Below are 14764 nucleotides of genomic sequence, written 5' to 3' on the forward strand. Positions count from 1 at the left end.
ACTAACCGCTGCCCCCACAGGTGCCGGGCTGGGTGGCCCCATGCAGCGGGTCTGGTATGTGGCTCCCAGTGCGCCTTCCTAAGAAGCTCCCCTGTTGCGCTGGTGCTGCTGGTCGGGGGGCCCTGGCTGGGGGCGGAGTTGGGGGCACTTGCCCCAGTTAGACTGCTGGAGCAGGTCTGAGAAATTACCTGAGGGGTCAGCCGCAGTCAAGGAAAGCGGCCAGTGGGCGGAGCCCAGGCGCCAGCATTTTCCCGGTTGCCCAGGCGATGAGAATCTGGGCTTCAGAGAAGACAGTGAAAGCCAACCACATGGGTCTTTTCAGGAGCAGTCACGGTGGGGCGGTGCCCAGTGCTGTTCCTCCCTGTCTCCTCACAGATGGGCAAGGACAGAGGTGTGCTTGCCTTGACCTGGTTGTCTCAGACCCTGAATGACGAGGGGGAGGAGAGGAGGGTGGGCTCAAAGAGTTTCTTAATTTTATAGCTGCTCCTGTGCAGGAAGATAGAGGCGCTGTGGGAACCCCAGAGCACAGAGTAATGAACAGTACTCAGATGCTGGCCTGAGGTCAGCAGTCTGCCGGGGTTACAGGGTGATGATGGACACAGCTTGGGGGTCTGTACACCTTGTTCTGAAAGCAAACGCATCTGATGCGGCGTAAATCCAGCATGTGTTTCCTCTCATCCATGGGATGTAAAGTTACAGCTGGGTTCAAGAGGGCGGGGACATATGTACACCTGTGGCCGATTCATGTTGATGTACGGCAGATACCAACGCAATATTTTAAAGCCATTATCCTCCCAATAAAAATAAATTTAAAGAAGAAAAAAAAAGTTGTAGCTGTAGGGTGGATACCCTGTTATACAATAGAGGAAAAGCGATTTGCTTTTTTTCTAAAATCATGGACTACAAGATGCAAAGAGGCACAGCGACCTCTCAGGGACACAGCCCTATGGCATCTAATGACGCCATTGGAAGCCGTCAGGATGTGCCCCGTAAATGAAGGTCGCTTTTCTTGGAGGCACTTAAGCCCTACAGGTGCGTCTGAAAAATTGCTGGCGTGTCTGGAGTTGAAGGATTATTAGGTGCAGTCTAAGACACAGGCCAGATAAACAGAGCAGCGTAACTAGACTTGACTGGGGGGAAAATCCGCATGCACAGGAAGGGGTACAGACCACAGTGAACACCGAGTACGCCTTGCTGAAATCTGATTCTCATCAGAAAAACAGCCTGAGAACACACCACCTTGTACTGCCTCTGGTGGAGCAGGCAGGAAAAACCCGGGCTGGACTGAGGAGGGCCCTGGGAGGCGGTTCTCGCAGCAAGCGAAACAGTGAGCTGGGGCTTGTGCCTCCAGGCCTGAAAGAATCCAAGGCCTTTCGGATAAAGTAGATACATTCAGAAACATGATTCACAGCTGATATAATGCCCTTTTCAGATGAGGGAAAATTTTAAACTGCAAGAGATAAGTTTAGCAAGAGGCCTGGTCTGCCTTGTTTTGTTCCCGATTTCCCACCAGTATAACATTCTTCTCAACCTATAGGATTCAGGGCTCTGAAATCAAAACAGTTTGTAAGTTCCGTGGTCACTGAAATCACTTTGGATTGCTGTTTGTCCAAAGTCTCTGTGGGTGTTATGGTAAACACCCTCTTAAGAACGGAAAAAGACTATTTTTAAACAAAATAGATAACTACAATTGATCCATTGTGTCCAAACCATTTTTTTTTCCCTTTCTTTCAAAAAGGCCTACATGATAAATGGATTTCTAGTAGACCTATTTGAGCACAGAGAACAGCAGAAGAAGGAAGAGGAGGGTCTCATTTTAATTAACAAGGGAGGGAAGCTTAATTGTGTTCTGTGGAGCCAGAAAGGGACTGCCGGAAACCTTGAAGGAGCATCCACTTTTATTTAACTCCTGTTTGCACATAGACATTGGTTTGTGATGCTCATAAATAAAAAGTTAACAGGAGATGAGTGTTCTTTGAGAGCATGATTTATGGAGGGAAGACTTGCAAAGCATTTCTTTGAAGATAAAATGGAAAGCGAGCTTCCTGAGTCATTGGGTGCATGCCCTGACCCTCAGAAGGGGCTGTGTTTCCACACCCAGCTCCTCGGGTTGCCCGTGGAAAAACTGTGAGCTCCACAGAGTTGGCATCGTTCGGGGTCGCTTGGGTAGTGTTTGGCGTTTGGATAAGCAGTGACAAAGAGTTAAGGTTTCAGCAACGGGTTTGCTGGTTGGTTGTTTGCAGTAGAATTGGGGCTGGGGGTGGAGTTTCAGTGCTGGAGCCAATTAAAAAGTTAGTACCCCTTAGATTGACACCCAGACATGTGTTTATATCTGTGTAAGTGGTCCAGAGAAGACGAAAATTTAACTCTTAAGTTATGCCTCTCCCTTGGGAGCAGGGAGAAGGTGCTTGCTCTGTGTTTTGTGGGTGTGTCTGTTGAAAAGTCTAAGCCATCTTTACCGTGTTGTTGTTTGGGAGCAGACATGCTGCTGCTGAATTTACTGAGCATTCAAGCTGCTTTTTAAAATTAACTTTGTATGTTTGGTTGTTAGGATTATAGATTGTCCTATACTGTAAACTGTGCTATTTTAGTATTCCTCTTTGGTGAGGTTTTTGTTCTAAAATTGGTGTGTGTGTATGTATAAGGCGGATTAGATAAGAATTACCCTGAAAGTATCTGTATTTAAATTTGTTTGATAAAAGGACTATTTATTCACATCCCACAGAAAGAATCGTGGGATAAGAGAGCAACACCATCACCATGTATGTTTAAAAGTGTTGTCTGTTGAAGTCTTCAAGCAGGGGACCTGAATATTTTTAGAACTCCAAGGAGATGGCTTGACAAACCACACACACTTTACTTTCTCTGTGGTGCTTGCTTTTCCGCTTTGGTTGGCCGGCTCTTATCGTAATAAGCCAATCGTGTGCCCGGCTCCCACCCTGTTCCCAGGGGCAGACGACTAAGGTGCTAATGGAAACACACACAGGCTTTCCTGAATGAAAGTCACATGACTCATTCTGGTTCCTCTATTGAAAGAGAAACCTTTATCAAAAGAGTACTGCGGAAAAGGAGGCAGGGTGTGTGAACACCAACCAGAAATCAGGAAACCGGGTTTCTAGTTGCTGATGTTGGTGAGTCACGTAGGAGACGAGTCCCTCTGTCCCACTTTCTCTGTCTGCAAAGCAAGGCCCTTATTACCCTTTCCTCCTGTGCTCCACCAGGAGGTCCAGGAGCTTGTCCACACCCAGAGAGCTTCAGCTCCTCTAAGAAGAATGCCAGTAAATCCCGCAATGCTGTCCATACTTATTGCCTTGAAACCGCGAGTATGTGCAGGAAAGACACTTCTGTCGATGCATGTTTTAAATTAAAAACAAAACCCCAGACCCTCACAGTTGTCTGAACGTGGAGCCAGTACCTTCCTGAGAAATGCAGGCCTCTCCTGTTAGGTTTCACCCCAGTCTCTGAGAGCCTTTGTTTTCTCCAGACTCTGTTTCACTGGAGTTTTTTTTTTTTTTTGCCATAGATAATTATCAGTTGTCACATAGTAGTGTTTTAAATCAGGTAGCAGAGTAACAGCAAAGGAAAATAGCATTCTAATCCTGAAACTGTATCAGGACCACACTTTCTGATGACCTTTTATGATGTGGCCATATACTTAGAGATATTGGCAAGATGAACCTGTGTAACTGGAATGTAGATTTCTCAGACTGACAGTGTTGGCCCTTCATCTGCAGAGCATCAAGAGAAAAACAGATCCCTGAAGCTTTGAGCTGCTGAGTCATCACTGTTTGGGCCTTCACTGCTCGGGGTTGACTCACAAGAGTGGGCACTCCTGACTGTTTTTGGTTTGGTCGTCCCAACTGGCCAGGAAAACCTCCAGTGTTTGATTCATTCATTCTTCCACAGGCCCACCACCCTCCTGAAAAGGATTTTTAATAGATAATTAATGCTTTATTTTCTTTAGACCTTAGTATTAAAACGAGTCTCTTTCTGAAAAGAACTTGCCAAAGTTTCAGGACCAGCACGGGGATAATGGCTTTTCTGTTAAAATTCCCACTAATGCATTTTCTGTAGCAGCGGAGTTCCGAGAGCCAGTTAACTTTTTGGTATCAGATTTGGCAGGTGGAAAGGGTTTTTTGTTTTGTTTTTTTGGGGTAGAATCAAGTGTTCCCATTTCACCTTAGAAGCTTAAGGGAAAATGTATCTTGACTCTTTTATCTGCTTTGCCAAGTACACAGAGTGGGGGGAAAACTGAGCGGGAAGGCGACCACAGTGTCCTGCCCCCACAGCTGGGTCTTCACCAGGGCCCCTGTAATAGCTGAGTTTCTGTAGACTTTCGCTGCTGCAGACATGGGTAGAATGTTTTTCCGTACAAGTTGGGGAAGGCTGTTAATGCTGGCATTTTTCATCCGCTGAACAATTTTCTGAACCTGCAAAATCAGTGGTTATAAACCTGTTACCGATCAGGTTGTAGGTTTCCTGAGAACAGCGCTCTTCACATTTCAGTGCGAAGATTCTTTCTGTGTTAAGTTCATCAGTTTGGATGCGTTCTTCAAGATGGCAGCGAGTATTCTGAATCACTCAAGGCTGAATATTCTAGACGAGCTCGTCTACAATAGATTTGTAGATTTGTTTCTGGAGAGAACTGGTGAAGTCATCAGTCAAGATGGAGGAAATGCTGAGGCTGGTAATTGCTCCTGACTCTTCGATGTCTTTCTGGCTGGCTGGCACAGGCTTGCATTAACTGTGCGTGGAATTAAAGAGCAGAGAAGAAAGTGTGGACAGGGAGAGCTGGAGCCCCTGTTGGAAACTAGCGTTCACTCTGTGTGCTTGTGGGGTGGGGGGTGGGGGGGGTCTCATTTAATTGAATTCATTGCATCAGAATGGAATTCATTGAATTGGGCTGAAATGTAATTGGGTTAAAACTTGTAGGCTGCATGTTTACAAGTGTTGTAACGGTCGAGTCAGCGGTTCTGATTTCTTTTCTGTTGGATTAGGAAATGTTAAGTGTGTATCAAGTGACTTTTACCTGTCCGGAGACTTTTCTAAAAGTTGATCAGGCAAAGTTGATCACGCTTGTCTCCAAGCATGGCCCTGTGCTCTCATGCCCATAGACAGGACTTAGAAAATATTCTTGGCTTATGGTACTTAATTTGGAATATTTGGTCAAATATGGTGGCCTACAACATACATTAAAGAATGATTACATGCATAGCGTTTGGTAAATACTGGGCTTTTAGTATCAATTTTAATTAAAGAGTACCAAACTTTCCATAAAAATTATCATTTGGGGGTGACGTGTGTGCGTGTATGTGTTTAGTTTCATAATTCCTCATCCAGTTTTGCTCCAAGAGGCTTGATGTGGATTTTTTTTCATAATTCAAGGTCCAGTGCTGAATAAGAATGCTCTCTAATCATGCTAAAGCTCTGTAGCCTCAAGCATACTTGCACTGTTGGCTGTGACTTTAGTCTGCCCATTAGGTATTGGGGCAGACACTTGAGTGAATTACTATAGTACAGTGTTCAATTCCAGTTCTTTCAATGTGAAAAAAACAGGTACTATATACAATTCATCATATTAGTGATTTTAATAATTACTTTAAAATCCATATGTGTATCTTACTAATGATTTATATTTTTGCATAGAATCAATGCATAATCTTTAATATTTATGAGACCTAGTACTTTTGCAATGCAAATTCAAAAGTCCATACTTATATCTGCCCATTTTTTTGCCTCCAAATTATAAGTGTAACTAGTAATCCCCCAAACGTGAAGAGCAGTGAATGAGGCTGAAAGAATGCTACTGAAAACTGAGATGATGAAAATGCAACCGTTACCCTGGTCAGTGCTGAAAGATTATTGCATGTCCCTCTCTCTCTCCCCTTTCAGCCAAGAGAAGTGTTTAAAATTCAAAGAGTAGGGTTTTTGTCACTTGATAGTGTTCAGAGGTTTTGATACCTAGAGTCTCACGTGATACTCCAAAAGCCGTACCTCAGAGCAGAGCTGCCTGGGTCCCCGTTTTTGGACTGAGGAGCCTGCAGCTCAGAGAGTCCCAGCAACCCGTCTTGGAATCCCTGAGCCAGGAAGGGCGGTGGTGCCGTCTTATACGTGACTCCCGGCCAGGGTGTCCCGTCTTCAGCAGGCCCTACTCGCTGTTTGGGAAGCTCATGTGCCACAGTGATCTTGGGATTTTCTGTAGACTCGCCTCAGGCAGCTTTCGAGTTAACAGCTGGGTTGTTGTTTCACTTGGTGCCACTTACGGAATCTCCCTGTCTTTCCTTCCACACATTCGTTCAGAGTAAGATGGGAACAGCTAAGCAGAAAGACTGGATGATAAAGGAAAGTGCCCTCATTTTTTTTTTAATATATTAATTTTTTTTTACACTTTTGTTGGTCTGTAATTGACTGATAATGTTGTGTTAGTTTCAGAAAGCTCCCTTATTTTTTAAACTGGTTTCCACACCTGCTAGGTTGAAGAGCTCAGGATTCAATATTATTTTCAAGGCTCTGGTGGTGGTGGTGGGTTTCAGAGTTGAATCAGATTGTTGGTTGGTCATCTGTTCTGGGGATCCCAGGCTGTCTTCCTGGACTTCCAGTGACCTGCAGAGTGGACACTTATATTCCGCAGCTATCTTTGTTTTCATGAAACAAACTGTATATTATACCTGATAAGATACTTCCCCCTTGAAACACCAAATGCTTGAGAGCTCTCTCCACACAGTGTGGTGAGAATCAGAAAAAAAAAAAGATCTAAGGTCGTTTTGAGGAAAAGGGGTGGAGAACTCTCAGGTCTGATGAAACTCACTTGAAGGTTGTGAAAACAGAGGCGGGGGAGGTGGGTGTCTTCTGCAAGGTCACTGATTTAATTAGTTGGTAGAGATGTTTGTAAATATTCTCAGGAAGGAATGGGATGTTCTGTGTCTCTGCGGGCCTGTGTGGTGATGAAGACCTTGCTCTTCTGACTTGGCCTGCCCCCTCTGGAATGATGTATTGTCTGTAGAAGTGCTATTTACTAGTCTTTTTTGTTTTGGAGCCTCTCAGGAAATTGCTTCGTGCATGCGCTACGAGGTGTGATGGTGGACAGAAGCAGAGAAAGCAGAAACACTTAGATGAGGAAGCAGCCTGGAATCAGGGTGATGGCCCAACGCCCATGTGGGCAGCGTCTCCCGGGGGTGCAGAGGGTGAGGGCTCGGCGGTCAGTCCAACTCATGTGCTTCCTTGTAAGAAAAAAGAGAGAAGGAAGAAAGAACGTTCTTGGGGTAATTCAGATCAAAAGACCTCTACGATCTGGGAAATGTAGGTCCTTTTTCTGTCGGTGGGTCACCTTGGTCCACTGAGCCAGCATCCAGTGGGTCTGTGGTCTCTGTCATTCCGTGAGGGGTCCTTAAGATGCACTCCTTTTCTAAGTGAAATACCATTTACTCCTCATGACGGATAAGTCCATTAACAGTTTCCTAAGAAATGAGTCATCTGTTGGATGATGAGTCTGTCTGAAAACCAACAATTTTAGAGTTTGCCTGAGGACCCCAGCGGGGCTAAGTGGTGATCTTCTCCGGAAGGGCCTGAGGACCCCAGCGGGGCTAAGTGGCGATCTTCTCCGGAAGGGATCATTTCATCAGTGCCCTTGTTGTTTTTGAGGTCTTTTTCTTTTTTTTTTGAGGAAAAAAATGTATTTACTTACCTTCATTGTTACAGGATGAGACATGATTTTTCAGAAGGCGCTGCCTTCCTGAGGGGTGACTCCGAGCCCCCTTCAAATGGCAGAAAGGAAGATATAAACACGTGTAACGGTTCCCACAACAGCTCTCCACGCTCAGAAGAGAGGGTAGTCGGGGCCCTTCCGCCTCGCGCCCTGGGGAGTGGTCCGGGGCTGTGTTTACACGAGCTGACAGTCTCGCCAGCATCCGAGCAGAGACACCTCCTTCCTGGCAGATGCAGCCTGGGGGTCAGGCGCCTGCCATCAGGAGCGAGTGCGCCAGCGATTCCGCAGCGTCGCTGTCTGCCGGCGGGGGGTAAACAGGCCGGGAGTGCATGGGGTGATGAAACTGCCCCTTGGGATCAGACAGAAGCCGAGTTCAGGGGCCCTGTCTTGGGGCGTTGGCTCTGGGGAGCACTTCCGCAGTTAGGTGGAAAGCGGATGGGAATCAAGATGCGAGTTAAAGCCACAGCGTCTCCCTGGAGGAGGTCTGACGCCTCCCCTGAAAACGTGCCCTCCTGCGAGGACCTGGGACGAAGCGCTGGCTGCCCGACCCGGTGCTGGTGCTGGAAAGCCACTGAACGTGGAGGCTTAGCTCAGTGGCCATGTCCCACCGTGGAGAAGCCCGGACCTGCCCTGGGAGGGACACACCCGTTCCCTGGCCTGCCAGGCCCAGTGGAGGCCCCACACGGTCCCTGCCGCTTCCCTCTTGTAGGGCTTCCGGAGCCCACGGTGGGTGGGTGGCTGGATGGATGATGGGGGAATTGAGAGGTGGGGGAGAAGTTTTGAAATTAGGCCAGGATGCTCTGCCTGAATTCACAGACTGTACAGGCAGTGTTTTAGAAACTCCAGGCAATAAGCAGGGTTAGGCAGGGAGTGGGATAGAGCCTGTGGTGCGGGTTGACTTTGTTTGAAGGTGAGGGATGGGGCAGTACAGCCCAGGACCCTCAGCTGCTAAGGCGACGGGAACTCCTAGAAGGGGAAAGGGCCCGTTTCTTACACCACAGCCTGCGTGCGGTTTTTCAAAGATACATTGTTAACGTGATTTGTGGTGGTGCCCTGCTATTGTTTTATTCTTATATGCAGTGAAATGAAGTCGTTCAGTTGTGTCCGACTCTTTTCAGCCCCATGGACTGTAGCCCGCCAGGCTCCTCTGTCCATGGGATTTTCCAGGTAAGAATACTGGAGTGGGCTGCCATTTCCTTCTCCAGGGGGTCTTCCCAACCCAGGGATTGAACCCAGGTCTCTCGCATTGTAGGCAGATGCTTTTACCATCTGAGCCACTAGGGAAGTCTCTTATGTGATGCAGGTACTTTTTTAAAGTTGTTTCTAGCATAAAAGAGACCTAAAACAACACTTTCCATATTATGCAAGTGAAATGGAAAACAAAGCCATAAACTACTCATACGCCCTTAACTTATAAGCTCAGTTGTATTTATAACCAGATTTTTTAAACAAATGTCTAATCAAATATTTCTATCGAATAGGCTCGGCGAAACTACTACAAAGAACTCTTCTTACTTCACCAGTTAAACTTTTAATAAATGTACAGTTCAGTTGAAAATATTTAGATGGATTTTCACAAAATATCTTAGTAGCAAAACTGCAGTATCTGTTTCTTTTTTCTTTTGAATATTATATAACAGGGGTGGATGTTTAGCTCAGTCAGTTTCAGAAAACCCACCTTAACTGGTTGATTAAACAACAAAAAATATAAACTTTAATAGTGAATGATGTGAATATATTCAATATGAAATATCGACACACTCCTATAAATAGCATTCATGGATTTTGAAACATTCTTTCAATTTCATTTATTTTGACAGCTGTTTTAAATGAGCATTTTCTTTCCAAGGTGAAAGTTCACGTAGCTTCCAAGTCTATAGACGTTCCGGTATTGGGGATCGTATCAGAGCTGTGAAGACGCAGAATCAGGGACAGAGCTTAATGCCGTTTTAGTTCTTGCTTCTTGCCACAAGCAGTTTAGGCTGTGGGTCGTGCTGGTTTATGAACGGACTTGGTACCAAATGAAATATGCACCCTAGTAAAATACCCACGTTTCCCTGGCGTGGAGCGTTTCATTCAGCGCCTAGAGTAATTCTGGGTGATGAGCGTGCACCTTCGCCACTCCAGTCTGTGGCCATCCATCTGGGATGCTCAGAGTTCATCTTTGCGTTCCTGCTTGAGCCATTCTCGGCCAGAGACACAGGATGGACCGTCGCTGCAGGGCCTGCGGGTGCCTTTGCCTGGAAAATTCCGGTGGGACCACAGCTTAGAGTGCCCCACCCACCCCCTCTCCACCCCACACACTCACTTGGGGTCCACCCAAGGAAGTGGAATTTCCACGCCAGTTTTCTCCTCTGAGAACCCCCAGGTTTGATCTGCTGCGGTCCCAGCCCCGAGATGCCAGCCCCTCCGCTCTGGGCCATCTCATCTCACCATGCATCACTCCATGCATCTGGTCTTTGCCGTCTGGCCCCAGAACCTTCACTAGGTCCCAGGACTTGGGACCCCTTCCCCTGCATTCTGAGTCTCCTCTGCTCGCCCATGACTCCTGCTGGAGAGAGATGGTCCCCTGCGGTCCGTGCGAGGGGTGGCTGGACCCACGCCCACCCCGGTCACCTGTCCTTGCCTCTCGGAGCCGCAAACGTGAGCGTGCAGTGTGTTCAGGGCTGTGGCTGTCCGTGAGGAGTCAGCATTTCGATTTCAGTTAACATTTTTCTCATAAACGATCTGTGAACATTTCACATTATCACAATTCTGTTTATAGGTCAGGCTTCAACCTTGCTCAGCTTTTAGACGTCCGGACAGTTTCTAAGGCAAGTTCTGTTTTCTTTAGGCACTCCTGAAACTGCTTGGCACACCCTGACTTGAGCCTTTTAAAAAAACTGTGTGTTTTATCTGTTTTTTTTTTTCCCCCTCAAAAAAGCAAGCAAACAAATGTCAGGAGCTTCCTTTCAGGGGCTCTGGGGAAGAGGGGAAGGTGGGCTTGGGAGCAGGAAAGACGGGGCTGGGGAGGGTGCTCCTGCCTTCAGATTCAGACAGCCAGCTCGCTGTGCACGTGCCACGTTGATTCAGTCGTGTTCCTGACTCTCTGTGACCCCATCGGCGGTCGCCTGCCAGGCCTCTCTGTCCATAGGATTCTGCAGGCAGGAGTACTGAGTGGGTTGCCATTTCCTCCTCCAGGAGGTCTTCCCGACCCAGGGATGGAACCCGCGTCTCTTACCTCTCCTGCCTTGGCAGCCGGGTTCTTTATCACTAGTGCCAGCTGGGAGCAGAGATGCAGATTGTGGCGTGCTGTGGACTTTAAAACCCTCTCACCCATTTGAAAAAGACCAGAGTGCAGGCTGGGATGAAAGAGTTAGACTTCCAAGTGGAAAAACAAACGAAGGAAAAGCAACCCCCACCCCACCACCACCAAAGCCAAAGGTACTGAATCTTCAAGCCTACCTTTGAAACTGAGGAAATAAATCCAACATTGACGTGTGTTCAGAGCGTGAAGTAATATAGGTGGTAACAAGTGTTCCAGAAACTAAAACAAGGGAGAGGGGGGCAGAAGGCGAACAGGCGGCAAGGTCTAGGGATATTCATGGGGAGAGTCCGCGTGGGCAAGGGAGTGACTGGGGGTGAAAGGCGCTGGTGTGCCCCAGGACCGGGAGACCCATGTAGCTGACGGGGAGGGAGCGGGGAGAGAGCAGAGGCTGCTGAGGGTGAATGAACAGCCGCCCGTGGCGTGTGGAGCCTGGGGTCAAGGCTGTGTCTCTACTTAACAGCACAGGCGGAAAATGCAGGTGCTTTGGAACCACACGTGAAGCGTTTAAGAGCTTTCCGCGTCATGTCCCCATAGCGTCTTTTTCTCTTCCACTTAGCGTGGTCTGTGTCACCTCTTGACTTTCTTTCTCAAAGATAGTGCATCACAGGTGGAGAGACCCCAAAGTTCTGGGGGAAGGAAGCAGCTGAGGTGTCACTGGGGTGGGAGGGCAGAGGGGGCATTGTCACAGGGTGAACAGTGGCGTCAGGGCACCCGTGTTCAGTCCCAGAGCTGCGTATTCAGCTGCACAGACATATCTGGAAAGCGCCTTATGATTTGTAACACGCGTTTGGTTGGTATTTCATCCTCAGGCCCTCCAAGGAGGACGAGTCCCTGTTCTTGCTTTTTAAAGGGACCACCCGAGGGGGAAGGGGCCCAGTGCTCGGCGGGCCTGGGGGAGCCTCTGCCGGGCTGTGGGGAGCGATGCTCCGGGCGGCTCAGACTGCGTGGGCACCCCGGGACCTTCCTTTGAAACACTGGGTCGGTTACTCCCTCCCTACCCAGGACGTCCATCCGGCAGGGTGCTGTCCTGTAAGGAGCCCCAGGTCAGGCTCTGCAGCAGATGGGTTTCCTTCCTCAGCTGACTGGGACACTAGAGGGGTAGATAAGTCAGTATTCCCTTTTTTCTTGGGGATGGGACCTCAACAGGAAAGCGCTGATGGGGTGATTTTGGAGCTGAGGGTGTCAGAGCCCAAGAAAAGCTAGTGAGTCACACGGGAAAGACCCTCCCCTCCTTTCATCCTGCCTTCGAGGAAACCGCATACTTGATACATAGACTGGTGTGTGGTTATTTGTAACTTCCTTGACTTTTAAGGACTTAACATGGGTATAAGTCTGTCTTTAGAATGTAGGTTGAGTTTTACTTAATTTTTCTTAAATAAGTAAGAAAGTGGTGGTCTGGGTGAAGTACCTTAAGGAACTTCGTCCATTTGAACAAGAGAAAAGCGACGATGTCGTCCTAATTATTTATTTCATCGTATTAGTCGTTATTTCTTCCCTTGGGGGCTGCCGTGACATCGTCCCAGACGGGAAGGATGAAATTCCGTTTTCTCCGTCAAGTGTGTATCTGAGGAAACATGCTTATGCGCATGGGTCTCTTGATGTCTCTGGTTCATAAAGTTGGTCTAGAGAACTTGATGGGTAGGGAGTCCCGGCAGGAGGCTGTGTGTTCGCATGTCGGGAGTTTTGTGACCAGCGCCTGGGGTCTCAGCGGGGGCTGTGTGGCCAGGGGCTGTGCCTGTTTCTCGGTGTCTGCCTCCCCGGCCCTGCAGGCAGACAGCTCGCGTAGACTCGGAAATAACTGGACTCCTGCGTCGTCTTGCCGGAGCCGTCCAAAACATCTGACGTGAGGTTTCCTCTTGTTCAGTTCGGTTACGGTTCAGGGCACTGTGGAGCCTCCCGCCCCATTCACGTTCAGTTCGATACAACAAGCAGAAATTGTGAAATGGCCAGCTGCCCTCGACGGATGATGGAGAAAACGTTATCTTAATTCATGTAGAGCGAGTGTCACAAAATCGTAAAGCTGTGAAGTGTGATGCGGTGAAAGGGATCTCCTGGGTTGGGGCACCCTTGTCTTCGCGATGCTCTGCGGGGGGCACGGGCCTCTGCGTGATCTTAGGGAGTCATTGTCGTCCTGTGCGTCCTCCGATTCCTGAAGAGGTGGGTGGGAGCCGCCTCCATTCTCGGGAGTCATAGAGAACTCCCGCCCAGCTTTTGGAGCCCAGGGATGTGTTCATGTCAGTCAGCACTTCCTTTTACTGTAAGCAATGTCTTTACACTGAGTTGATCGTCTCCCCGCGTTTCTCTTAACTTCAGCGGCTTGGGAAGCTGTGTTGGCGTGGCTGGGTGTTGAGTTCCCGCCCTCTGCCTTCTTTCCAGGGGAGAAGGCCGGGGCAGCGGGTTTGTGACCAAGGCCCTCCCAGCCGGTCCCCTTTGTGTGCCGTCCGGACAGGCCTGGGTGTCCTCCATCTCGTGTCTGCGGTCCTCCCACCTGGAGGCACCTCCCTGCTCCGCGTCTGACAGCTGGCGGCCCTGGGCCCTCCAGGAGGGGCTGGGGGCCAAGGGTTCCAACTCGAGGCTCCCACGGCTCTTGCGAGGAGCCCGGCTGTCCGGGGTCCCTCCCAGCAAGCGGGTTGAGGAGGAATTGTGCTGAGGTCAGGCTGTGCCGAGGCTCCACAGTTCTCTCGGCAGGTTTGCCCAGCCGAGGCTCCAGTTCTGAAGATATAAAGATGCTGCGGGTGTGGGCTGAACATGGGTATCCGGCAGCTTCACCTGGCCGGCCAGGCAGCTGATGTCTGCAGGTGAAGCTGGGCGGGGAGCAGGCGGTCATCTACAGATCAGGGGGTACCAGGGTCTGGGTTCCCCCGGCCCCTCTTCCCTGGGAAGGCGTGGCCATCAGCTGCTGTCTCCCCCCGCCCCTTTTTTTTTGTTTCCAGTAAATGAAGCTGATAAAGGTGGTCTGGAACTCTGCACGTTCCACTTTTTGTTACTGAAATCTCAATCAGGGGTACTTTCTTTGATCAGGCTGTGAACGGCTCTCATCGGCCACAGGGAATTGACACGTCTGTCTGCACTGGGGGCACGGCTGTGTGTGAGCCCGAGGGAACCGAGGTCTTGGGCCCCATGGCCCACCTCGTGGGGGGCTCCGCCCAGACGCGCAGGCCGTGCCCGGGGCCTGCGGAAGGCCCCCGAACCAGGCGCTCTGTGCTGCGTCAGAGAACGTTCGCTTCAAATGCCCCGGATTTAACCCCGTCCCCCCACCCCATCAAAAAACAATTCTGCTCTGTTCTGCTCCTTTCCAGTGAAAACAAGTTTATTCATTTTTTTCTGGGAGCTGTTTGCCCGCGTGTTTGTGCATTCATGGACTGTTTACTTGCTGCCCGAAGCTGCAGTTGCTGGTGACGTCACTCACGGGTGGAGGTTTGAATGAACCAAAGGCCGCGATGGCAGATGTGCCCCAAGACTCCGGAGTGCGGGGCTGCCCGGCTGGGGACCCGCGGCCTCCCCTCTGCAGGCAGAGCCTAGATCTCAGCCTGAAGGCCGGGTGGATTCTTCTCCCAAGGAGGGGAGCTGGCCGCCCGGTCAGGGATGTGTCGTCGGTGGGAGACTGACCCACCCCACAGCCGAGGCTGTTGAGGCCCCCATGGTCTGTGTCCAGTGCTGGAAGACGGTTCAGGTCACTGGCTGGAGGGTGGCGGTGGGTCAGAATATGTTCCTCCTTTTTTCTTTAAATCCTTTCTTTTTTTTCCCGTATA

The 14764-nt window shown here is 49.3% G+C and overlaps 1 protein-coding gene across 1 annotated transcript in view; it reads left to right on the top strand.

Moving 5' to 3' along the window:
* IRS2 (insulin receptor substrate 2) overlaps positions 1-1386 on the top strand; it is a 35857-nt gene extending 34471 nt beyond the window's left edge. Inside the window, exons 8-10 of the mRNA XM_010831549.1 lie at positions 21-174; positions 376-450; positions 1156-1386. Of these exons, the coding sequence (XP_010829851.1) occupies positions 21-174; positions 376-450; positions 1156-1386 (460 nt within the window). The remainder of the gene's footprint in view (positions 1-20; positions 175-375; positions 451-1155) is intronic.
* Positions 1387-14764: the final 13378 nt, after the last annotated feature.

The sequence above is a fragment of the Bison bison genome, unplaced genomic scaffold, assembly GCF_000754665.1.
Source record: "Bison bison bison isolate TAMUID 2011002044 unplaced genomic scaffold, Bison_UMD1.0 scf7180017864527, whole genome shotgun sequence".
NCBI lineage: Eukaryota > Metazoa > Chordata > Mammalia > Artiodactyla > Bovidae > Bison > Bison bison.